This window comes from Cydia splendana, chromosome 9, assembly GCF_910591565.1.
Source record: "Cydia splendana chromosome 9, ilCydSple1.2, whole genome shotgun sequence".
NCBI lineage: Eukaryota > Metazoa > Arthropoda > Insecta > Lepidoptera > Tortricidae > Cydia > Cydia splendana.
In genome coordinates, this window is record NC_085968.1 from 7,078,737 (window position 1) to 7,102,055 (window position 23,319).

Sequence of the window (23,319 nt, forward strand, 5' to 3'; positions counted from 1 at the left end):
TATTGTGTCATATCCTATTTTAGGTCGCAACTTTCGCAATATCACTCCCGCAGTAATTGACTCGACAAGGGCTCTTAATCAATGATTAAACGATGACTGCGACCACCCATCGGCTTATTTAAATACAGATACAAATGCACCCTGTACAAACAACTACCATCAAATCGTAAGGAATGTCTTTACTCGTATTAGTAATAGATACACTTGCCTTGGTTGACTTTATTATGACGTTCCACAGTAAGCGAAATAACTTCTTTGTTTACAGATCGTGTGGAGACCACACTCTCGTTAAGACTGGAAAGAGCTCAATTAGCGGCTGAAAGACTGGAACATAGGATGCATCTGCTTCAGACTAGTGTTGAAGTAAGTATTGTAACTCTATAGGTATTTTCGACTTCCTTCCAACGGCGAGCGGGATGGACTCCGTACCGAGACTCGCGACGACGAACTCTAAAGAAGTGCTTATACTGAATGAGAGTAAGCGGAGCAGACTAAACGAGTTCAAAGACTTACGAAAGTGTTCGCAGTGTCGAGCGGTTCCGTGCGGTCTCCGCTCGACTTGCACCTAGGTACTGATTTTCATACGAGCACTTCCACCGTGAGTGAATAAGCGGAGCGGATTGAGCGAGTTAAAGTGGGTCCGATTTAGACGAACTCCGCTCTCATTTTCATTTCCCACATCGCTCGATCTGCAAATTCCGCTGGCAGTGGAAGGTATGCTTCTTTCTCAGTGGAAGAGCACAACAGTTTTACTCCGGTCCGGTCCGCTCAGTTCGTTACCTCCATTTCCGCTCATTATTCTTTGTGGAAGGTGGACATTACATTGGCAAGATGATGACAATGATAGATATAGGTAGGTAGAGGAAGGCTAGGGATTTTGTAATAATGTAAAAGTCCACTACCTTCATTTGTTAGATTTATGGGTCATGAAACTTGAGATTAGAACCTCACTTTCATACAAGTAATACTGGCAACGGATACTCTTAAAGAAGAAAGTGATAATTTTTAATTAAAGTGTTCCCTTGATAATACATATGTGCATTTTCATTTTCAGGTAGCAGTTAAAGAAAGTACGGATAAAATAGAACGCAGCGAAGAGAAAATTTTAGGGGTTGCGCAAAACTTGACGAGTCATATAAGCTCACACACACATTTACTAGAAAAGGTAAATCAAATGATAGAAAATGCATTACACAGGTAACCTATAAACTAAGGTTTAATAACATAAGGGTTAATGTTATTAACCCCCAACGCAAAAAGAGGGGTGTTGTTTATTATTTTAGAAAATTTTTGGTGCCACCAAGCTTACTGCCCGCTTTATAGTAAACGCGTGCCGGACGTAGGTTTATCGAATATACTTGCATCTAGACTAGAAGCCCATATTTTGCAACTAAATAATAGTAAATGATTAACGCTCTAATTTTTAGGTCAGCGGCGCCTACGCCGAGACCTGGCGCCGAGGCCTGATACTCGAGTCGCTAATGCGGGATGGCCTGTCGCTAGTGAACGTGACGAGACGTGAACTAGCTGACGGGCTGCGCGCTCTCGCCAGAAGGCAGCGGGACGCGCGCCTAACTTCCGCGGACTTAGAGGCCGCCTTTTCGAAACGGCTTACTGACAACACCTACAAGATCGACTTGAAGGTAAGATAGAATCCCTAATGCGGGACGGCCAGTGGTTATATAAAAGTGATGAGGAGGGAACTAGCTGATGGTTTGCGTGCTCTCGTCAGAAGGCAGCGGGACGTGCGCCTCACCTCCGCGAACTTGAGGCCGCCCTTGACAACACTTACAACATCGACATAGAATCCCTAATGCGAGACGGCCTGTGGTTAGTTAGTTTACTGTGACGAGACGAAAGCTAAGGCCTTAAAAGCCGACTTTTCGAAATGGCGTAGTTAGAGACAACACCTGTAATCAACGACCGCTGCATTGAAGACTGAGACCTTCACCAGAACGCAGTGCGACACGCGCCTCGAAGAAGTCCAATTGGAGTATGTTATCTAAGTTATCTTAAAAAAGGTTTAGTATAACTTATTGAATGTAAGGCCCTGATCAGGGACGAGCTGCGAGCTCTCTCCAACAAGCAATTCTTTACTCCGAAGACAATTAATTACTATAATTGACGAATCTAATTCAAAAGAACCATTAATTCGTAAACAAACAAGGTCGACGCGGATCATTAAATAAACAAGGCCCTTTAAGTCACAACATCGACTGATTTAATTGTCCGAAAAGACTGAGGAAACACCATAAACAAATGACGTCACTTGATAAATATGCCGTGGTACCTTATAATTGATTCATAGTTCATAAAAGGCAAAAAAATAACCAACTGCACATTTTGAACTTTGATTATTATATTTAACGTTTTTACTATATAAAATTAAATCAAAGCCATAAAGTGGATTAATTCTCTATGTTTTCTCTGTATCTGTATAATATCATGCCATACGATTAAATAAAATATTATATTTTGTGTGAAAATTGGATCACCTCGTTTCGTCTCCACAGATGCAGGAGATGATGGACGCACAGAAGCGTTTTGTGGACTCCTGTCAGCGAGTGCAGTTGGACGACCCCACGCACGTAGCTGACGTGCTGGACAAATTGATCGACTCGCTTATCAATAAGTACGTATTTTACTACTTCATTGTTTACTGCTAAAAGACAAAGCCTAAATCAATCTTCAAGAGGAATTAACAAAAGAGGGCCGCTCTTTTTACCACATACTCCGTGGTCTCTCTTAACTATGAGTACCTTAACCTACCTACTACTATAAATTAATGATGTACCATCAAGCTCCGCGATTGTTGCGCCATTTAGGGTCCCAGCTAAATTGGTTGTTCAATACTTACGCTATAGTATGTCCAATTTAGCAAGAACCCTAAATGGCATAACAATCCCGTGTGGTGATGACTGTACCACGGGCGTAGCCAAGTTCAGAATATTAACATTCATAGAATTAAAATAAGAACAGGCGTGCGGCATATTTCATTGATTACTAACTATTACACTGAGAGAAAAATCACCACCAGGAATTAATAAACAGTTCTGTACTGGGGGAAAAAATGAAGTTTTAGTAGTAATCATGGAAGTTTCACTATTTCTGTAAAATTTATTTATTTCTACAAACAGCTCAGTAATACTAAATCTAATTTCAGCAAACAGACTTTAGTAAATGGAGCATTAAACAAAGTTCAGTATTTGTTACAATCCATTTTTATTACTACTAAAATTCTCCGATTTTTACTAGTAAAGTTTGTGATTTTTGGAAAAAAGCATCTGTGATTTCAAGTTATGATTTTAGTAAATGTCTCACTTACATAGTTTTGTAATATCTAAAAAACGAGTTCGCGGGAATAACATTACCCCATTTAAAATAACAATTCAGTTGTTACTATAGCGACATTACAAAGTTTACTGGTATTTAGTATATAGACTTGTTGTGTTTATGTTCATTGTTGTACCAATCACTAAACGAGTTTTGTAATACCAACACAGCTACTTGCTACGTTCATTTGGTTAGAGTTAGTATTGTGTCCGATGTCGGGCGGGCGTGTCTCGTGTCTTCTTTGTTTAAAACATACTTAAGTTAAATAATAAATTTAGGATATATTGTGGGCCATGGACATATTAACCCGCGACCTACTGTGTAGTTGGGGTGTACAGGAATATATTGTTCTGCAACTTCGAGCTAGCTGTTGTTATTCTAGTGATAATGACATCAAAGGTAAATCTAAACTGTTTGCAATTCCAACCTCCCTAGCACAGGTGCGCCGCGAGAGCATGTTGCGCGCGTAATAACTACTAGTCTCTTTCTGACTGTATGAATAAGAAAGGAATGGGTAGAATATCTCGACAGGCTTTTATAGTGCCTCTTTAGTACAGAGATATACTACCAAATGCTTTTTTATTCATACAGACAGAAATAGAGACGGGTAGCTACCACGCGCGCGACATGCTCTCGCGGCGCCCGTTTGCTAGGGGCGGAGGAATTGCAAACAGTTTAGTTTTTGCCTGTGACGTCATTATCTCTAGAATAACAACAGCTAGCTTGGAATCGCAGTACAGTTTAGTAAAACCTATGACGTCATCGTCTCCGATATTGCTAAAGCACGCTTAGAATTACAAAACGGTTAGTTTTCACCCATGACGTCATCACCTCCGATATTGCTAAAGCACCTCTCGGAATAACAAAACCAAATTTCTGAAATTACTCTAGCATACTTCAAATTACAAATATAGAAGTTGTATTTCCTACTAAATGGAAATTGCAAAAGTCAATTTGTTCCTATTAGTTGACTCTCCTTGTCCCCGGATTAAGTTTTATTTTTGTAATTCTAAGTGTGTTTTTGTTAGTTTTTTCTCTCAGTGTACCTATAGTATACGGTGGTTTGGATTTTGGATTTCTCCGCCATCGTCGATTATCGGATCACATCAATTACTTTCTAAGATATGATAAAGGTGACATTCGGGTGGCGACTGCAGCAGCATTATTCTGTTGCAACGTTACTGCTGCAGCACTGTCAATTTTCGTGTTGAAATGATGTGTCTGATTTCCATACTAAAAGTAAAAATGTACAACTGTCTATCAAATTGCGTTTTTTATATCGAAAAATTTTCGCGCTCGCTCCGCTCGCGTGCGTATACCTTACTGTATCGTCCGATATACACCTACTCTGTCGTTAAAATCACGTGTTAAATTTTAATAAAGGGCGAAAAAACTATTGATTTTGGAGTGTAGTTTTATTTAGTGGTACCTAACTGTAAAATATTTTATCTGGACTACAGTCCTCTAGCATATCCATCTGTCAACTTTACTTCAAGTTCTGCCTCCAGGGGAGAGGGAGAGAAATTAGGATTAGAAATTAGCCGCTTACTGACACAGACCGAATTCCACGCGGGCGGAGCCGCGGGCACAGCTAGTCTCTAATATTTTTCTTGTATAAGGGTTATTTGTTATTTTATGTACTTTTAGTCGTTTTATTTTCTTGAACCCCCCCCCCCCCCCCCCCCCCCCCCGATACTAAAACCTGGCTACGCCCGTGGACTGTACCTATTATTTTTCTTAATGTTTATATATTTATTTGCACTTTGTATATTAGGTACTAAAACGCCTTACTATTTTGATTACAGAACAAATTCCACATTTCAAGAGCTGCAAGACATTAAGGCTAGCATGCGCAACCACGATTACAAAGTAATGAAGTTGCTCAGTTCAGGGCGACCTATGCAGGTCAGTATAAGTCAGGTACTTGCCTATACTTAACAATCGTTTGAGAAAGCAGCGTTAACAAGATATTTTCGAGAATTTCCTACTACACAATAAAAACCGATCCAATCCCAATTGGTATAACGTATTCACTTTAAAAGTTCCGTTCGTTCTTCATAGATCGTATCGACAAAGATTTTTTTTAAGGAAGAAAATCCTCTTCCGGAGAAAGACACAATTGGATTCAAAATTTTATCATTTAAATTAATGACTTTTCTTCATGACAGAAAGTTCAAATTATTTTGACTGATTTTTGTGGAATGGATCCATTTTCCTAAATTACGTCCAATAAAAGAACGCTAATGATTAAATGTGTTTGTTGCGAATTTTCAGAGCGACACTACCTGTCGACGTTTAGAGACCGTGTTCCGCAATGCATCTCACGCGACGTTCAAAGAAACGGAGCTGCAGCAGCTGACCGAGAAGTTTATCGCGCTGACGGAGCGCGCTGACGCGACGCTGCAGCGTCTCGAGGCGCGGCTTGGCGACGACGCCGACGCGCCAGCTCAACCGTCTGATGTCACCTCGGAAGCCGATCGGTTGTTGCAGAAACTCAAAGGAATTAAGTAAGTCTAAACGCACACTAAAGGGAAGTGACAGCACTTTTAAGCTCCGAGCCCCACTTTCCCTATAAGACAGGCATAGGCGGGTCCACACACAACGAGCCGCCTCACAAGGCAATTGCCGCGCGAAGCAGCTCGGTCTGCGTAGACGTGCCTCGCCCGAGGCATTACGGCCGCACGTGTAGGAAAGGATAATTTATCCATATTGGATGAGGCTCTAGCAACTTCTAATAAACACTTCTACACAACATACGCGGTGTTATTGTGCAAAAGAAATTATTTAGGTTTGATATTACGCGCATATAACGTATACGCATAGTCATTACCTTTTTTTAATAACTACATATATGACAAACATGTTTGTAGCTCATACATTTTATCCATTATATGTATTTTTAAATGATGGAGGCGATAGCCACTACTTAGATACTTCGCCACTTGTGCACACAAATGTTTGTGTTACTCATTCTAGTAAATATTAAATTTTACAAAATGATATACACACAAGACTAGGCATCCATAAAAATTTATTCCTTAAAGAATCCTAAAAGTATAGGAAAAATGTCCCTGCAAAGGGGGAGAATTTCCCTATATTGTACCAACCTTCTAGTAGTCCTAGGGGTTAGTCCTACACTGTTGTAGTGTATTACCACCTGTTTTATTTAAATTATATTAAAATTTCAGAAGTGAACAAGAATCAGAAGATGAATATTGGGGAAGTGACGAGAACAATGAGTTCTTTGATTATGGGGGTGAAGATGACACCAACAAGAATGATGACATCCTGAACATAACGCCAAAGCCAGATCACCATGATTTGGAAACCCCCTCAACAAGGGCTCCACACCGGAGACATCTGCACAAACATCCTTACGACCGGGGCCCTAGCTGGAGGAAGCCTCCTGTGTAACAATTTATGATAATTTTATATAAAAATTCTTATAACCATTATATATTATTGTTTTATTTACTACCAGCATCCAGTTACTGCCAAGTTGCACACTCAAAAGGTCAAGTCTAGTTTCCACTCAGGGGCATCCTTCTAACATTATTTCTCAAAACGGACAAACTATATCCTGGGTTTAAATAGCCAATTTTGCTTAGCTTTAGAAACTAGAGCAGTGTCACAAAAACTAAGATTAAATTATTGTGCAGTCAACAACACTCATATATAAATAACAAGTGGTAATTTTATTGGATCTTTTTCAGATTTTTTACTTCATAATACTTAATAGGACATGGAGGATGAACATCCCCCTTAAGCTCTGTTGTTGTATGCTACGTTAGCAAGTATTGAATGTTCAAACAGTTGGTTGATCTCATTTCAAATGGTGGCAGCTTATAATCACAGGCCCATACACTTGTTGAACAACATCATAGTGGACGAAACTGTATCAGTCTAAGGCAGTCTGCACATTGTATGCAAATTCGCATGTTGCTCTAGTGTGCGAGTGGGAAATTTCTACTATATAAGTGCATAGCATGGTCACACTCAGACACCGGAGCCACATGCAAGTTTGCATCAGTGTGATAACAGCATAAGCTGAAAAATCTACCACTAGGCACATACCTCAAGTTTTGCACTGTTCTGAAATATTGTAAGGGCCTTGTGCGTAAGTTGTGCAAAACATGAGCTGAGCGTAGCAATCTTCTGACGCGCTGCAAACACTGACTCTGATTCCTCGGAATCCAAGTCCACTGAAATAAATTTATTTTTTTTATTAATTCCAGGTTATATAGATTTGATTTATTCATAGTTGGTATCTATATGTAAAAAGTATCTATATGTGAAAGTAAAAAATATGTTGGTAATGAAATAAGAAAGTGTGTGAAGTGCATTGGAATGGTAATGTCATTAGAATCTCCATATATTGCTAACACAGTCATTAGACTATAAACACTTCTAGTTCTTATTATATTATTACCCCCTTATACATAAACGTTTACTAAAGTTGACAAGCCGATAATAATTGTTTGTCCCTTTCCATCATACCAATAAGTCGGAAAGGGACAAACAATTATTATCGGCTTGTCAACTTTAGTAAACGTTTATGAATAAGGGGTTAGTATTTATTAGATAGGTAACCAGTTAATAAATCACAATTGTATTATAGAAAAGTTATTGCAGAAAGTAGAAAGAAAACGCATTAGAAAATCACACAAGTTTAGGCCACTGACAATGAAAATATACACTTAAACTTGATTCACAATTTGTTCAATGTATGTACACATTCAAAACATGGAAAAGCACAAACAGATTACAATACAAAAAGTCTGGATAAAAAAATATTCAAAGCAAACAGAATCGAGAGGCTGTCTGAGAGAAAATTTTCTTTTTACTTTTTAAAAACAAAAGACGCGCGCTAGCAGCGGTAGCCAGGCTGCCAGCACGCGTGTACCAAGGAGGTTTGTATTAGTGAGTATGTCGTCTACGATACCTTGGTACTAATATAAAATATGTTAGTGATATCTATTAATTTGAACCCGTTTTGAACCATGGGAATTCAAATATTGGACAAAGGGAGGAGTTGGCGTTAGTACGATACCAATTGGTTGTGCAGGTAATTACCCTCGAAATAGTAAGATTCTAAGCAATACCAAAACACAAGCAGTATATTCTTAGAAGAAGGAACAACCAATGTGAGAATTAATGGATTAAATTTCCGTTTAAATGTTGCATAAACTCGAAAGTGCGACATGGAAACGAAATTAGATGAGATATCAAACACCACGACACCGTGGTACTTATAAGTTTCTTAATAACATGTAATAACTTGATGCTTACCTATAGAAGTGTCTAATTCCACACATGCTTTATCAAATTCCTTTTCTAATATATCTAACCATCGGAAACCAACTCCAGTAGTCGCCATTTTCACAATAAACTTGTTGACAGTTTGACAAACAGAGGGCATGTCAAAGTGACATTACGCGCAAGCGTGTATAGTTGTCCAATTTGTACTCCAGAGTTCAATAAAATAGACGCAATTTGCTCGCTCCTAAAAAATGCCTACGCTCTGTAAAAAAAATCTGGATTATTACTATTACTTTGCTATTACCTACCTGTAATTACTTGATTGGTCATTTAAGTTTTAATTTGTAAAAGACAAAAGCGCAATAAAATTTCCGTCACACACCTAGTCTGACAAAAAAGAGAAGAAATTAAAAAGTGGCAATACTGTAGTGTCGTCCCTTTCAAACCAATTGATATAAGAAAACGGGACGACACTACAGTAATGCCACTTTTTAATTTCTCTTTTTTTGTCAGACTTCCAAAACAAGAAGTCAACATGATATCGATCGATATTAGCGGAGTTACCATTTTGTTATATACAATTATGTATATTAACTATATTATTAGTATTAATCCTACTAGAATAGTACTTTATTAGTATCCCCCTCTAGGCGACAAATTCTTGATCAGAGCCTATTAAAGATCTCATAGTTTACCGAAAGAATAATAGGTATGGATCTGTGTTATTCAAATTAATTCTTATTAGAAACCCAGAATATCTAGAACCTAGAAAGGGACGTTAAGTATTACGTAAACATATTTTTTTGCAATTATCAACCCCACTGTCCTCCATGTCAGCAAAAGCACAGCTCTTACCCCTCAAATGCAGGAACCTTCAAAAATAAGCAAAGCAAACTTTAGTGCTTACGTAATACCTGAATGTCCCCGAAAAATCGGGAGGTAAAAAAAACAAATGTATTCGCAATTGTTTAATGTAACGTATAATTAACTATATACAAATAAAGAACTATAAATAACATAATATATATAATAATTACACACAATCAATTAAGTAATTGGTATAATTATATTACATTTACAGTTGCAGGCAGTTATCAAGGTAGCTAAATAATGATAGTGCACTGTAGAGCTATTTAAATACAAAACCACTGAACAAGTTTTGTGTAGGACAAAAATAATTAACTTATTTAACATGATCTCTTAATCCATTGTGCAAATTAAGCCGCCACATGGGTAAAATGTTACTTTCATAACAATGTTCCATTCTCTGATACTAAGCCACGTTATGTTCAACCAAACAAATTTTGTGTTCACGAATTGATGAACTAAGTTATTTATAAATACTTGGCAGTGGTCAATTTTTAAAATCTAAAAAGCAGTTATGTGCAAATTTATCCACCAACACTAGATTACACCAACAACATGATACCATTTATCATTGACACACTACCTTCCCTCTTGGAGAAAGGCTATCGCGAACGTAGAAATCGAAACTCGAACTAATTTTTCTGAATCTATCTATTGGCTCAATTTTTAGAGCTCCGCACAAAACTGTTCGCGAAGCTCTTATGGGATCACTTCGGTCTTGCAAATCGGTTAATGTAGGTATGTACTGTTTGATGTAGGTACCTAAAATTTGGAGTAGTTATGGCACTTATGGCTAGTATTTTATAGAGATGCAGATAGAAAAGCGGTTGACGCGTTCACACGAGAGCTGAACTGCACCTGCTGCGGTATACTTCGTGCCTGAGCTACAGCTTATAATATGGCTGCTTCTGCTCGGCTGCCCCGCTTCCGTTCTGCAGGCCGAAGTTTAGAGACCCCTGAGATAGATCATTTTTGAATGCAGATGTTCGAGATAGCCCTTTAGAGACGATAGTAAGAGACCAATGCAGTAATAAGTGATACCATGTTATTCTTTCAAGGCCTATCCGGGTTACACGCCGTTTACACATCCGTAGTTTGACGTAAAACGCTACGAAAAATCTTTCAGAACGCACGTGTGATACGCTGTGGGCCGTAGCATTATTTCCACTGAGATGCGAAAACTTTTTGCAACTTCAGTTAAAAGGAACAAACTACGGATACATATACAATGTATAGTAACCATCAGCACCGATGATATCTATCTATAGTCGCCAGCAACTTTAGGTCAACCTTACGACCGTCCAAACACTTAACCATAGATTAATCCAATACAAATCCTCACAATGCACAGCACACGCCTTGATAAATTCGATTCTCATTATATACACATTAGAATAGATTAATTGGAAGTACAGAGCAAGTATCATCGCAGTAGAACATTTGTTGAACAAGTGTGACAAAAGTTGCAGATCAAATTTATGGCAACGGTTCTGGTATTGTACATTAGACGTCAAATGTATGTTTACACTTTTGCACCTTGATCCTTTGTAGGTAATAAGGCGAAAAATGAAAATTTACATGTCTTTGACGTCGACTATACACATATTGCTCCGTTTGTGAAAATTATGTGGGATAACTGCGTTTACAAAATAATCTACATATTTGAAATCGACTCTACTGTCCAGGCCGGAAGATTCAAATTGTAATGACAGTTTTCATAAGTTTATCTCAAATCATTTCAGTTATTGTAGCTGGTATTTTTTTCGTAAACTGGTTCTGGATCTCTGAACTTCCAATAAATCTACTCCAATTCAATCCATTATCCAATACAATCTCATTTCATTCGCTACTTATTTGACTTTATGCCTAACTTGCTGACACTGCTTTTAAGAGTTCGTGGCATCAAAATAGTATCCCGACCATTGATGTAGTATAATTTATTTAAATATACGTCAGTGATCTCGACAATAAGATTACTGACTACAAACATCGCCATCTATTATTTTGAAACTATGAACTCTTGTAGATGATTTTCACGCAAATGATTTCAGTCGACTTATATGTTATATTCAAATACCTATGCAAGTCAGCAGCTTAAAGGCAACGCCCTATTTTGTAAAGTTACCAGCATAAACCTAGTTTTGTAAAATAGGACCCGAGTCAAATAAAACTTTAACAACACATGTATATACCGTTCAATTTTCGAGCCATAAAAACATCACACCTTAGCCTACTACTCTTTTTGGACTGCTGTGCGCACTATACTTACGTTTACAATTGTCTATATTTTTGCCCATGCCCATTCCTGATATTTACACATAAATTCGAAACTATATGCTAGCAGAAAATTAAATATAATGTCGACAATTTCATCTCATGCAGTGATGCTGTATTATGAATATTATGATATAATGAGTAAAATATAACTTGTGCCTAAAAACCGGACAAGTCGAGGGAAAAATGATTAGTAATTTAATACTCTTATTCTAAACCTAAAGGTTCGCATGTCACAAATATTTTGCTTCCTACGACTGCAGACCATTCGAACACGGACTTAGACATTTGACATAGGTGCAGACATTTTTTATATTATGACCGCTTCAAAAGAAAGTAACAATGACGTTATCATAAACGCTCTACAAGCGCCTCAATTGGCTAATTTAATCGTTTGTCTTAATCTCTCACTTTGACTTATGCATTTGTATGAAAGGGATAAAACATAAAATAATTAATTGAGGCTTGTGAAGTTTTATGAATAAAAGGGGTAAGTACTTAAACGTAATTTAGTAATTTCAAAAAGCGATATGAACTTATCACGTTCAGTCAGCAAGCCACAGACTTATCGCTAAGAGAAAAGAGGGTGGGTTGGTCATTTTGAACATCTCATCCGCGTAGCTGCTTCAGCTGCTGACTGTCCCTCTAAAACTGATTGAAAGAGATGCTTACTTGCTAAAGAAAGTGTATCGTCGCTGTCTGAGATGAATTATCGCTATAAATTATTTAACAAACTTAGTATAAAATTATAATCATATAGGAGGCACCTAATTACAAGTACGAAAGGAAAAATTTGCGACCAGGGGCCCGTTTCTCAAAAGCTTGTAACTTGTAATACAAGCGGAAGTCCCTTTCTAACAAAAGCTGTCAAAAAGTGACATCCGCTTGTATTACAAGTTACAAGCTTTTGAGAAACGGGCCCCAGGCAGACCTCTTACGTAATATACAATCAAATGAAACATTTGTTTGCATAGCCAAACACGGCACACATATGATTAAAAAAAGGAGAGTAAATAATAGAAACACTATAATTGTTCATAAATCTGAATATTTAAACCCATTTTATATACCACTATTGGCCATTTAAATAATTTAATCTATTTTTCCAAATTAAAAGTAGGAACTTAATCTACACTTGGAAGTAGCTGTGCGATAAAGGTCTAATCCGTTAAACTCCCATTACAAGGATTATTTTATTAAAATATGTATGGTTTAGACCTTTCTTGCACTACTCTGACTTTATATGAAAGATTCATTGTTGAACTCAATCGGTCATAACAATAACCCAACATTTGAACAAAGTTACAAAAACATAAATAAATTTATCTTTAGATTTTAAAACATTAAAAAATAACCTACCGAAAAAATAAATATGTTTACCAGACGATAAGTTTTGTCCTTGAGGTAAGCAATCCCATAAAACGAAAATACCTTGACATAAAATGACCTGAGAATTCTTTTGTTTTATAAACTCAATCTCGCTATTCCACAGTCAAAACAACAAGAATCGAACAGTAGCCCGTTTCACGAAGCCACAGCCTACAATTTTACAAGTTTAAACTAACCAATAGGTATTCACCAATACTGCTGGTTTAGAATCGTAAAACTGTAACTTACTTCGCTAAAAACTGTAACTTACTTCCTGTGGGTCATACAGTAACATACAACCAGCATTAACGGATTCCAGCTGTGATAGACTGATGATTATAAATAAACATAGAGTACGCATACGGCGTCGTGGACGCAAATCATCTTACTCGATCTAGTGGGCGTGTAATCTATGTTTATAAACAAATGTTACTCTTGTATGTTGCTAGACACAGAGAAGGTCAATACTTTATCTAAGAGTTATCTGCAAATGACCTGTTAAAATACACAAAGATGAACCAATCAACAATTTCTATCTGCTAAAAGTTTATAGTGCTTTATGTTTCAAACATTTGAGACTATGTTAAACAATAATATTCTATTAAGATGATTTTTCAAATTTAGTAAGCACTTACAATAACTCCTATATAAACTCCAAATTAAATGCAACCTTTCAAGAACAAAATGCTACAACTATGTATGTATGTAATAAAATATTCCATTTAATGCAATATGTACAGTTTGTATATTCAATTTAAAGTTCTATACCTCAACACATATTGGCTGGAGATGTTAAATCTCCTCACAGAGGGCGTACCGCGAACCACGTTCGACGTGTTGCCTCCCTGTCACACTTACGTACGAATTTACAAGTGCGACAAAGTGGCAACTCGTCAAACGTGGTTCGCGGTGTAGGCACTCAGAAGACCACAATTTACTCCAAAGGCATATACGGGCCATTTTATTACGGATAGGATTTTTTACGCTATTACATAGTCTAGCGGGCGCAGCATGGTTCCATTTTTATAGCCTGTCACTATGCGCGTCCCGTTCGCACTTACATACTTGTTAAAACGTGACAGGCATGGTGACAAGCGATACCGCCGCAGCAATGTTCAGTTTAGACAAGAGTATTACTGTTAGTTAGTGTTGTGTTCCTAGTAAGATTGCGAGAGATCCCGAGATTGGTCTGTATCGACGACCCTCTGTCGTCGATACAGACCTGCATTACACCTAAAGCTGTCAACAGAACAAATCCCCGCATGGATCGGCAACATGCATGTGATGCCTTTGGAAGGACCAGTGTGTTTGGTTACCACTGGCCATAAGCTTGTTTGCCACTGTTGTGTTATAAAAACATCTCCAAACATGATATGCTGAGGTACAGAGTTTAGTTAGGAACAAGGTCCCATGACACTGCAATTTACTGACTGACTATTTAACATACCTAATCACTGGTCAACCAAACTATGAGGTAAGAGCATATAAAGCATAAATTATAAACAAAATGTACAGGCTTATGCTCACACATTTATGCTTCCAAATAATGCTTCAACCATTGCTATTGTATAGACCGACAAGAAATTGTAGAAATTAAAAACAACCGTTTTCTAAGATTGATTTGAAAGGGACGACACTACGATGTTGCCACTTTTTAATTTCTACAATTTCTTGTCGGTCTATATAAGGGGATTAGTGTCAAGTGTGTAGGGCAACTAACTCATCAGTATTCCAACTATAGTAGTAGCTCCGAATGCTCCGATTGTGACAAGTTTCCGCGTAACACCAGTCCTGTTTCCATTCTACCCACTTGATACTAAAAACTGTATTGCACCTTCCAAAAATTTACACCCCAAATGATTACTTAACCTATTTAAAAAAGTGTAACTGTAACTACATTTAGCATTTTAAATTAGGATTATAAATCGTCAGGTGACAAGCAAAACTCACTAATTACCACCACAAGTTCTTAGCCATAGTGAACCCTATTAGTACTAATAGAAGGTCGATTTTTGTTTAATTTTTTTTAGTAATTAGTGACTTTTGCTTGTCACCTGACGAAATGCAGTTACACTTTCAGAATAAGCTTAATAAGATCCGAGATTTAGGAAGGTGTAACACAGTGTTAACCCATATGAGCTAGGCATAATCTAAAATTAGATCTAGTTCACTTCAGCTTAAGTAAAAAGCACAGTTGTTTGTTCAATTAGCACAACACACAGCCGTTGCCGTTCTCCTTTATGTGTCCGTCCGAGCGCTCTATCTCCAGCAGGATCGCGTGGAACAAGTCCGTCACTGACTGCAATTGGTATTTTATAAGTTAGCATTTTACTAGAGGATTAGATAGGCGAAAATTAATAACATTTAATAAAGACTATCGAAAAGTATAAGGATAAATAAATAGTGTCACAGATACCGCAATGTGTCACTTAAACTGCATAATGTATTAGGAGAGTATTACGATAATAACAAAAGAGTAGTTACCTCATTCCGTTTAGCACTGGTCTCAACAAAGGCTGCTTTCCACTTCTCTGCCAACCGTTTACCCTCCTCTGTGCTGATTTTCCTTTCAAGATGCAGATCTGTTTTGTTGCCGACTAATACTATGGGTACACTAAAATTGATGAAGTATCATTTAGAACAAATAACCTTACTTCTTGAATAATTGTAAATTGTTACTATCACTATACAATCTATGTATTTTTGTATGCATAAATAATAAGTATTTTTTGAGGTTTAACTGTCTCAATGTTAATTTCCCTATGGGTGCATGCCTAATAGACACAAAGGTGCTTATCAACCCTTTTTCAACTTGTTACCAATATTGTATGCTTTTATATCTAATTGAACTCTAGAATTGTATATCTTATAAAAGTTAATATTAGTAAAGCTGATAAAATTGTAATTTGTAATTGGACCTATTTATTAAGACGGTAAAGTCCATATTTAGACGTTATTTTTGTAATCCTAACAAAATGGTACAAATAGCTGGGTTGATATTTAGGAATTACCAATTTGTTTCCTCCCGGGTTTTACCCTAATGAATTCCTTTATCTAATACATCCAGGAAAACCAAATTACTCTAAGCCTTTATCAATACTGGAAATTCCAAATAATGTACTTAAAGTCCCTAATAATAACTTTCAATAATTATATATTTTCAGCTTATAGTATGGATCCAGTGTCATATTAACTTGTTTAGGACTCATATTGCAAAGCTGATCAGCTTCAGGGGAGGCAACACATATTATATAAAAGAAGATCACATTTAGGCATGTTTAATATGACTCATTTTTAAGGTTAGAAAACTAATTGTCCTCTTATCTGACTATACAAATTCCACTGAGCATACAAATAAAGGAAAGTAGAAGATAAATAAAAAATGTATACATACTGTATCTTTCCAACCATGTCCAGCAGTTTGTCGTAAATGATTTGTACGATCTGAAAGCTTTTACTGGAGTTGATGGAGTACACCAGAACATAGCCGTGGAAATCCATGCTGTACTGAAGAGGGAATATGCTGAACTCATCCTGCCCCGCCGTGTCCACAAGCTTCACCTCATACTCAGTGGAGTTCAGGCGGATGAACTTTGTAAATGCTTTAAACAAAAAATAAAATATCTTATAATCATAATTATTTGTATGCACTATACAAATTGTTTATAATACAGCAATTACAGTTATAAATTTGCATTTGTTTTTATATACTAATGTTTACAATAGAAATACGCATTAATGTTTTTACCCAAGAAATGTAAACATCGCAAATCTTTGTGTTGGGGAAACACGCGTTGTGAGATGAGTAATCAAAATGCTACTTACTATTTTCGATTGTGGGGTCATATGAATCCACGAACTGTCCTTCTACGAACTGAATAATTAGAGATGATTTACCTGCAACATTTTTTTGTTAAATTAATTAAACGTCAAAACGAAATAAGACGCAAATTTCTTAGGACCTTCACATTACCGACTGATCTGTAACCCATCATCGCGATTTTTCTCTGCTTCGACGGCATTTTTAAAACTTGATTGTTATTAGTAATAAGCAGCGGATTACTTTTTCACAAAAATGCTTTAATGCACTACAACAAATCACGCATTTGCGACTTGACTTTGAAGTTTGAACTTGCTTGACGTTGACGTTTGTAAAGGGGACTATTTCCGTCAACATCAACGCCCCAATGCGTGCTTTCGGGTATTTCCCTACACGACCCACTGTATTTTGAACGGGAATAATATTTCATAAAATATATTAAATTGTCTGATCAAATCGTGGCGCGGACGCCCAATTTGTCGCCGGTTGGTCGCCGGTTTCGACCACCGATTATGACCGATATTACCGATAAAGTCCCGTCTGGGTACTGCTTAAAATGTGGGGGCATTTTTTTAATTTAAAGTGCTTAAATATCTTTTTTTATTATTATTATAAATATCACCATAAGTCTAAAATTGGTTGGCAATTCCTTTTTTTATAGAAAATATTTCTGATTATATCGGTCGATTTGATAATTCCGTCTGGACTGGCCTTAAAGCGCGTGCTTTTTTGGTGGCGGTGCGGTGCGGTAGTCTGTTACGTTACGGCTATGAATCAATGAATGAACGAATTAGTCGCATAGTGCGAAACCACTTAAGAGTATTAAATTTTATTTTATGCAGCACTATGGCATCGTCTATGGTATATCCTTGACAGTGACAATTTGAATGACATTTTGTTCATGACGTCATTCATATTATTCATAGTACTATTCATATTCTTATCTTTCTTTTAATGTTTTAATAATTATTATGTTCATGTCTAACACGTAAATTCAGAGTTGTTTGTATACATCATATTCTATAACATATTTGAATAGTGCTCTACTAAAGGTGCTTTCACAAAGAGTAAGAATACTAACTTTGTATTAAACTTTGTTATTATTTTTTCCTTCTTCAGAATCGTAAGTCGTAATTAAAACCACAGCAGTACTCTATTACAGATTCTCTTTTATACGGTGTAAATATCTGTAATTAAGTAATCTCTACATTTAGGCGCCTCCGTCTAAAGTGTCAAGATGGCAAATATTCCGGAATGTCCGCCCAGTCTGAAATCCATCCAGCACTATTTGAAGGTAGCTACGGAACATGAGGCAAGGGATCCAGTGATTGCCTATTGGTGCAGGCTACATGCCTTACAAGTTGGTCTTAAGGCAACAACAAAGAAAACACCAGAAGAGACTAAGGTTTTAATGGGTAAGTTTTCTTTATTTTTAAAACTAGCGACCCGCCCCGGCTTCGTTCGGGTTATACAAAACCTTAATGAATTATATATCTAAACCTTCCTCAAGAATCACTCTATTGATAGGTGAAAACCGCATGAAAAGCTGTTCAGTAGGTTTTGAGTTTATTGCGAACATACATACACACAAACAGACAGAAGCGGTGGGGGACTTTGTTTTATAAGGTGTAGTGATTATCCAGAAATTCAGTTTATTTTCTTATACCTCTTGCTTAAGTGTCACACTGTTCTTTGTAGAGATTTTTTATCATTTAATTTATATAGTAATGTAACATATCAGTTATAAAAATACAGTAAAAACATATTTTTCTTCAATTATTCTATAAATTAACCCTAACTAAAAGAGGCTTGAAAGAAATAGTGTCATAGGGACCATCATTTGACACAAGAAGTATAATCATTTCATGTTTATTTATTGTATTGTTTGATAAATTGACTATAATATAATGAATATTGAATATTCAAATACACAAATAGGGTCATACAATCAACATTAATAAGTAGTGGATAAGACTATGCATCAAAAGTATCTACCACACTCTGTGTATCTAACTTACAGAAATACTTATATCTACTATATATTACTATGCACCTCTGGGGTGCCATAGGACAACAACAACAACTATATCTTATGTATCATGTGTCCAGATATTATATTGTACTGTACATTACATATGTACAGTACAGAATCAACTCTTCGAACACTGATTTCGTGTCCCTAGATTCCCTAGTAAAGAAAAATCGTTTTTTAAAACCATGTTGTTTTTTTTAGGGTTCCGTACCCAAAGGGTAAAACGGGACCCTATTACTAAGACTTCGCTGTCCGTCCGTCCGTCCGTCCGTCCGTCTGTCACGTCAGGCTGTATCTCACGAACCGTGATAGCTAGACAGTTGAAATTTTCACAGATGATGTATTTCTGTTGCCGCTATAACAACAAATACTAAAAACAGAATAAAATAAAGATTTCAATGGGGCTCCCATACAACAAACGTGATTTTTGACCAAAGTTAAGCAACGTCGGGAGTGGTCAGTATTTGGATGGGTGACCGTTTTTTTTTGCTTTTTTTTTTTGTTTTTTTTTTTTTGCATTATGGTACGGAACCCTTCGTGCGCGAGTCCGACTCGCACTTGCCCGGTTTTTTCTAGTTTGTTTACACGGGCATTATTAGATCCATTAAAATTAACAACTTGATCAGATAAAAGTTACATTTGGTACAGTAATGCAGCAGAAAATAGGCAAAAATGGTGTATCCCTGATTTTTGTATGGGAGAAAACTTTTTTCTAGTTTTTGGAAAATCAATTTTTCTTTGCTAGGGACACGAAATCAAGTGTTTTAAAAGTTGATTCACCCACATGGTATGTCTCATTGAGTGTATGAAATATTGCATATTTTCAGCACTAATGGACTGGTTAGAAGAAGCCAAGAAGAGCATGAAAGACAATGAAGCCATCAGCAATGAGGTGGCGGGTCAGGCCCATCTCGAGAATTATGCTTTAAGACTGTTTCTGTTTGCTGATAAGGCAGACAGAGAACAAAATTATGGAAAGTAAGAACTGAAACCTTTATTAATAACTTGAATTTCAGGGTTTTCAGGTACTTTTAATTCATAAGTCATAAGAGTAGGAATATATGTACCTAGTTGGTTACTAAGTTCCATTACCAGAGTTTTCACGGAATAAAAGGAAATAGGTAGCGAGTTTTAATTATTCGTGTATGCAATTGTAAAGCTTATTTATTAATGATAAGCTTACAATACAACCTAATAAACATAGTTGTTCTGGTTTTGCAGAATTCCTTATAGAACTCGGAAAAAATGGCGTAAAAAAAATCATCAAAAGTACGCTCCCTGTTCGTGTCGTTTTTACATGCTATTTATTTCTAATCATATTAAGAATGTATCAGCTTTGCACAAATCGATAGCTTGATTATTCATCTTTAATTTAACATATAGTTTACGTGGGTTTCTTTGATTAAACACTCTACAGAGTTTTCCAAGCCTGCCTCCTGCACAATTGTCTAAATCTATACGTTTTCGTGCGAAACTGAAAAATATACAATGTTTGGAGGGGAATATCTTAGGGTATAAACTAGTAAAAAAATAAACGGTCATCACAAAATTTACGGTAACTTAGAGGTCTCATTAAAATAAGCAATTGAATTTTCTGGCAAAGTTGCAAGATTGCATTAGACACACTTCTGTAAAGTATAATTTTCATAAATTGACCGCGTGTTTACGCCTTCACGTAATCTGGAGCTTTCCAAGGATTCCCATGAATTCTCTAACTGAATTTTATATTGTTATATCATGTTTTGATCGTTACAAAATAAGCTATCAAACTCTGCCTAATTTTTTTTATTTTAAGCTTTATTTTATATTTAATGAGTTTGGAAACCTTGTAACAGAACTTAGTAACCGACTAGGTAGTTTGGAAATAACAAAAGTGACACTATTGCACTAAAATAACTGTAGTGATACTTACTTTCTTGTTAAAAAGGAATTGTGGCCATGTTTACCTCAGGCAAGGCATGTCTACACTAACCAAACTGCCTCGCGCGGTAATTTCCGCACAAGGTTCTAGTTTTGCACCAACCAGCCTAAACATAAAGTTGCTGCTGTGGTCAACTATTTAAAACTGAAAGGATTTTATGTATGTATGTATGTATGTATGTATGTATGTATGTATGTAAACACTTTATTGTACATAAGACAGGTTAAGATACAATTAAAAAAAATATACAGTGTACAAAGGCGAACTTATCCCTATAAGGGATCTCTTCCAGTCAACCTAGTAATATATACTGCTAAAATATCAAACGCAGTTCTAATTTATTTATTTTAATACATATTCAATGAAACAAATCCTAAAACTCTCAGGATTTCAATTCTGGAATTAACAACACAATATTGATTCTATTTGCTGTTTCAGAAACATGGTGAAAGCATTTTACACAGCTGGCATGATCTATGACGTGCTGACAACATTTGGAGACCTGACTGATGAAGCCGCTCAGAACAGGAAGTATGCTAAATGGAAGGCAGCCTACATCCACAATTGCTTGAAGAATGGAGAAGCGCCTGTCCCAGGTTAGTATATACAAGTATTAATTTAGTACCTATGTTATACAATCAACCATATACTAAGGTGACTTTGAGCCTTAATGTTATCTGTTAAACAGAGCTATTTTCTTTTTTATGCAGTGCAGTTGGCTACCAAAAGGACGGATTCCGTCTGCTGGGAAAAAACAAGCCCATTTAAAATGATTTTATCTTATGTTAAAATTCATATTACCAGCAAAACTACCTGAACAAGCAGCCACCAAAACATTATACGCAACCATAAGTTCTTGTTATGAAATACATATTTTGAATTTGATCCATAGAGGTACATAGAGGTTGTAAGTCAGTTTTTGAATGGGATTTTTACCTAAGGGTATGTTTTCTTTCATTCTGTATGGGTACTTAGGGTAGGTCGGACTTACGGTAATAACCGCTCATAATTTCGTTATGAATCAATGTCATTATATGTTATCATGTCATTGTATTAAGCTCTACTTAATACGTACCACAGCACTTGACTCCGAGTTACTTACTTGTGTGACACCATTCCTTTGTGGCCGTAGCAAATGTTATGGTGAAGTTATAAAACAAGCTGTGTTAATTTAAAACACCTATTACAGGTCCAATGCAAGACGGAGAACAAAACGATGATTCAGAAGTGCCGAACCCCGCACCCGCCTCAGAACCCGCGCCAGCAGCGACCGGCTTCCCTCAGGTGCCTGGTTTCTCGCAGGTGCCCGGCCTCCCGCAGGTGCCCGGCTTCTCGCAGGTGCCCGGCCTCCCGCAGGCCCCTGGTGCCTCGCCCGCGCCCGCCACGCCACCCAGCAGCTTCGGCAGCACGCTGCCCGACCCCGCGCTTGCCATGCGCGCGGCCTCGCAGCTGCCCAACGTACCCTACACGCCCGACCCCAACCCGGGCGGGTTCGTGCCCTACGACCCCGAGCAGCAGCCCGCCCCCGCCGCGCCCGCCTCCCTGTACGGAGACAACACGAGCGCCGCCCAGCTCACGCCGGACCAGATAGCTAAAGCCCAGAAATACTGCAAGTGGGCGAGCAGCGCTCTCAACTACGAGGACATGAAGACGGCCATCACTAATCTCAAAAATGCCTTGGAACTGTTGCAGACTGGAAGAGACCCGGCTTGAAGTTTTGTAACATTTTTTTATTTGCAGCACACTGTTATGGAATCGAGGCAATACAGGTAATATATACATTATGTTTATCTGTTGAAATCAATTATCAAACCTTGGTAATAAGAGAATCTTAAAGTCCAGGCTGATTTGTGATATTCTTGATCCAATTTTCTACTGACTGCAGACCTTTATGTAATGAGAATGAGCGTAGTCATGTATTTTGTACACGTCTAATGAGACGATAAGATAATACTACTAATTGGCTTAGGCGCATGTCGCCTTAAATTCGCATGATGATTATATTATATATATAAATGTATATTATTGATTTGAAATATACTGAAAACAGTTTTATAGATACAGTACTCACATTAAATACTTATTTTAGGGTTAAGCCTTAACAAGTATTATCCCTTATCCCATATGGTTGTACTAAAGATCAGCTTTAATCATTTTCGAGTTTTATTTAAACCAAAAGTAAATTTTACCGGTAGAAATGAAACCAAATAATTCTCTTTCCATTTATTCAAACAATCACACTTCAAACACGACGCACATCACACAAATAAATAATACAATTATCTAATTTTATCAAAATTGCAATGATTATTAAATAGTATGTCATCTCCAGTCAATGTGAAGTTTCTAATGGGTAACAATCATAATGTTACGATGAATATAGGTACCTAAAATGTTACATATCATAATTGTTTATTGATACCTACGAGAACATACGTGTTCTTT

General features: G+C 36.9%; 4 protein-coding genes and 1 long non-coding RNA gene across 5 annotated transcripts in view; 2 read left to right on the forward strand and 3 right to left on the reverse strand.

The window, feature by feature from the left end:
- Nucleotides 1-6,774, forward strand: part of LOC134793981 (uncharacterized) — a 34,788-nt gene extending 28,014 nt beyond the window's left edge. Inside the window, exons 4-10 of the mRNA XM_063765692.1 lie at nt 266-363; nt 1,055-1,165; nt 1,428-1,643; nt 2,514-2,632; nt 5,139-5,238; nt 5,608-5,840; nt 6,522-6,774. Coding sequence (XP_063621762.1) covers nt 266-363; nt 1,055-1,165; nt 1,428-1,643; nt 2,514-2,632; nt 5,139-5,238; nt 5,608-5,840; nt 6,522-6,747 — 1,103 coding nt within the window. The 3' untranslated portion in view covers nt 6,748-6,774. The remainder of the gene's footprint in view (nt 1-265; nt 364-1,054; nt 1,166-1,427; nt 1,644-2,513; nt 2,633-5,138; nt 5,239-5,607; nt 5,841-6,521) is intronic.
- LOC134793461 (Golgi-associated PDZ and coiled-coil motif-containing protein-like) overlaps nt 1-8,777 on the reverse strand; it is a 95,449-nt gene extending 86,672 nt beyond the window's left edge. The window contains exons 1-2 of the mRNA XM_063765037.1: nt 8,623-8,777; nt 7,408-7,535 (exon numbers count right to left, since the gene is read on the reverse strand). Coding sequence (XP_063621107.1) covers nt 7,408-7,535; nt 8,623-8,752 — 258 coding nt within the window. The 5' untranslated portion in view covers nt 8,753-8,777. The remainder of the gene's footprint in view (nt 1-7,407; nt 7,536-8,622) is intronic.
- Nucleotides 8,778-12,743: 3,966 nt separating this feature from the next.
- LOC134793462 (GTP-binding protein Rheb homolog) lies at nt 12,744-17,261 on the reverse strand. The gene is made up of 6 exons (XM_063765038.1): nt 17,075-17,261; nt 16,927-16,998; nt 16,496-16,703; nt 15,586-15,715; nt 14,402-15,400; nt 12,744-14,098 (listed from the first exon to the last, which is right to left on the reverse strand). Exons 1-5 carry the CDS (start codon nt 17,121-17,123, stop codon nt 15,308-15,310), a joined length of 552 nt encoding a protein of 183 aa, XP_063621108.1. The 5' UTR covers nt 17,124-17,261; the 3' UTR covers nt 12,744-14,098; nt 14,402-15,307.
- A 553-nt stretch (nt 17,262-17,814) lies between these two features.
- LOC134793489 (uncharacterized) lies at nt 17,815-18,223 on the reverse strand. Its single transcript, XR_010144553.1, has 2 exons — nt 18,130-18,223; nt 17,815-17,962 (listed from the first exon to the last, which is right to left on the reverse strand). It is a non-coding gene; the product is annotated as an uncharacterized LOC134793489 (long non-coding RNA).
- Nucleotides 18,144-23,210, forward strand: LOC134793478 (vacuolar protein sorting-associated protein VTA1 homolog). Its single transcript, XM_063765061.1, has 4 exons — nt 18,144-18,336; nt 19,781-19,931; nt 21,313-21,470; nt 22,064-23,210. The coding sequence occupies exons 1-4, from the start codon at nt 18,159-18,161 to the stop codon at nt 22,585-22,587; spliced, it is 1,011 nt and encodes a 336-aa protein (XP_063621131.1). The 5' UTR covers nt 18,144-18,158; the 3' UTR covers nt 22,588-23,210.
- Nucleotides 23,211-23,319: the final 109 nt, after the last annotated feature.

Bases quoted from the DNA above. Each gene is read 5' to 3' on its own strand.
- LOC134793462 (XM_063765038.1), bottom strand. From the start codon at position 17,123: ATGCCGTCGAAGCAGAGAAAAATCGCGATGATGGGTTACAGATCAGTC. The intron at 16,704-16,926 runs GTAAGTAGCATT...TTTTGTTTAAAG, and splicing joins TGACCCCACAATCGAAAATA to CATTTACAAAGTTCATCCGC. The intron at 15,401-15,585 runs GTAACTACTCTT...TACCAATTGCAG, and splicing joins CCAGTGCTAAACGGAATGAG to TCAGTGACGGACTTGTTCCA.
- LOC134793478 (XM_063765061.1), top strand. From the start codon at position 18,159: ATGGCAAATATTCCGGAATGTCCGCCCAGTCTGAAATCCATCCAGCAC. The intron at 18,337-19,780 runs GTAAGTTTTCTT...GCATATTTTCAG, and splicing joins AGAGACTAAGGTTTTAATGG to CACTAATGGACTGGTTAGAA. The intron at 19,932-21,312 runs GTAAGAACTGAA...TTGCTGTTTCAG, and splicing joins AGAGAACAAAATTATGGAAA to AAACATGGTGAAAGCATTTT.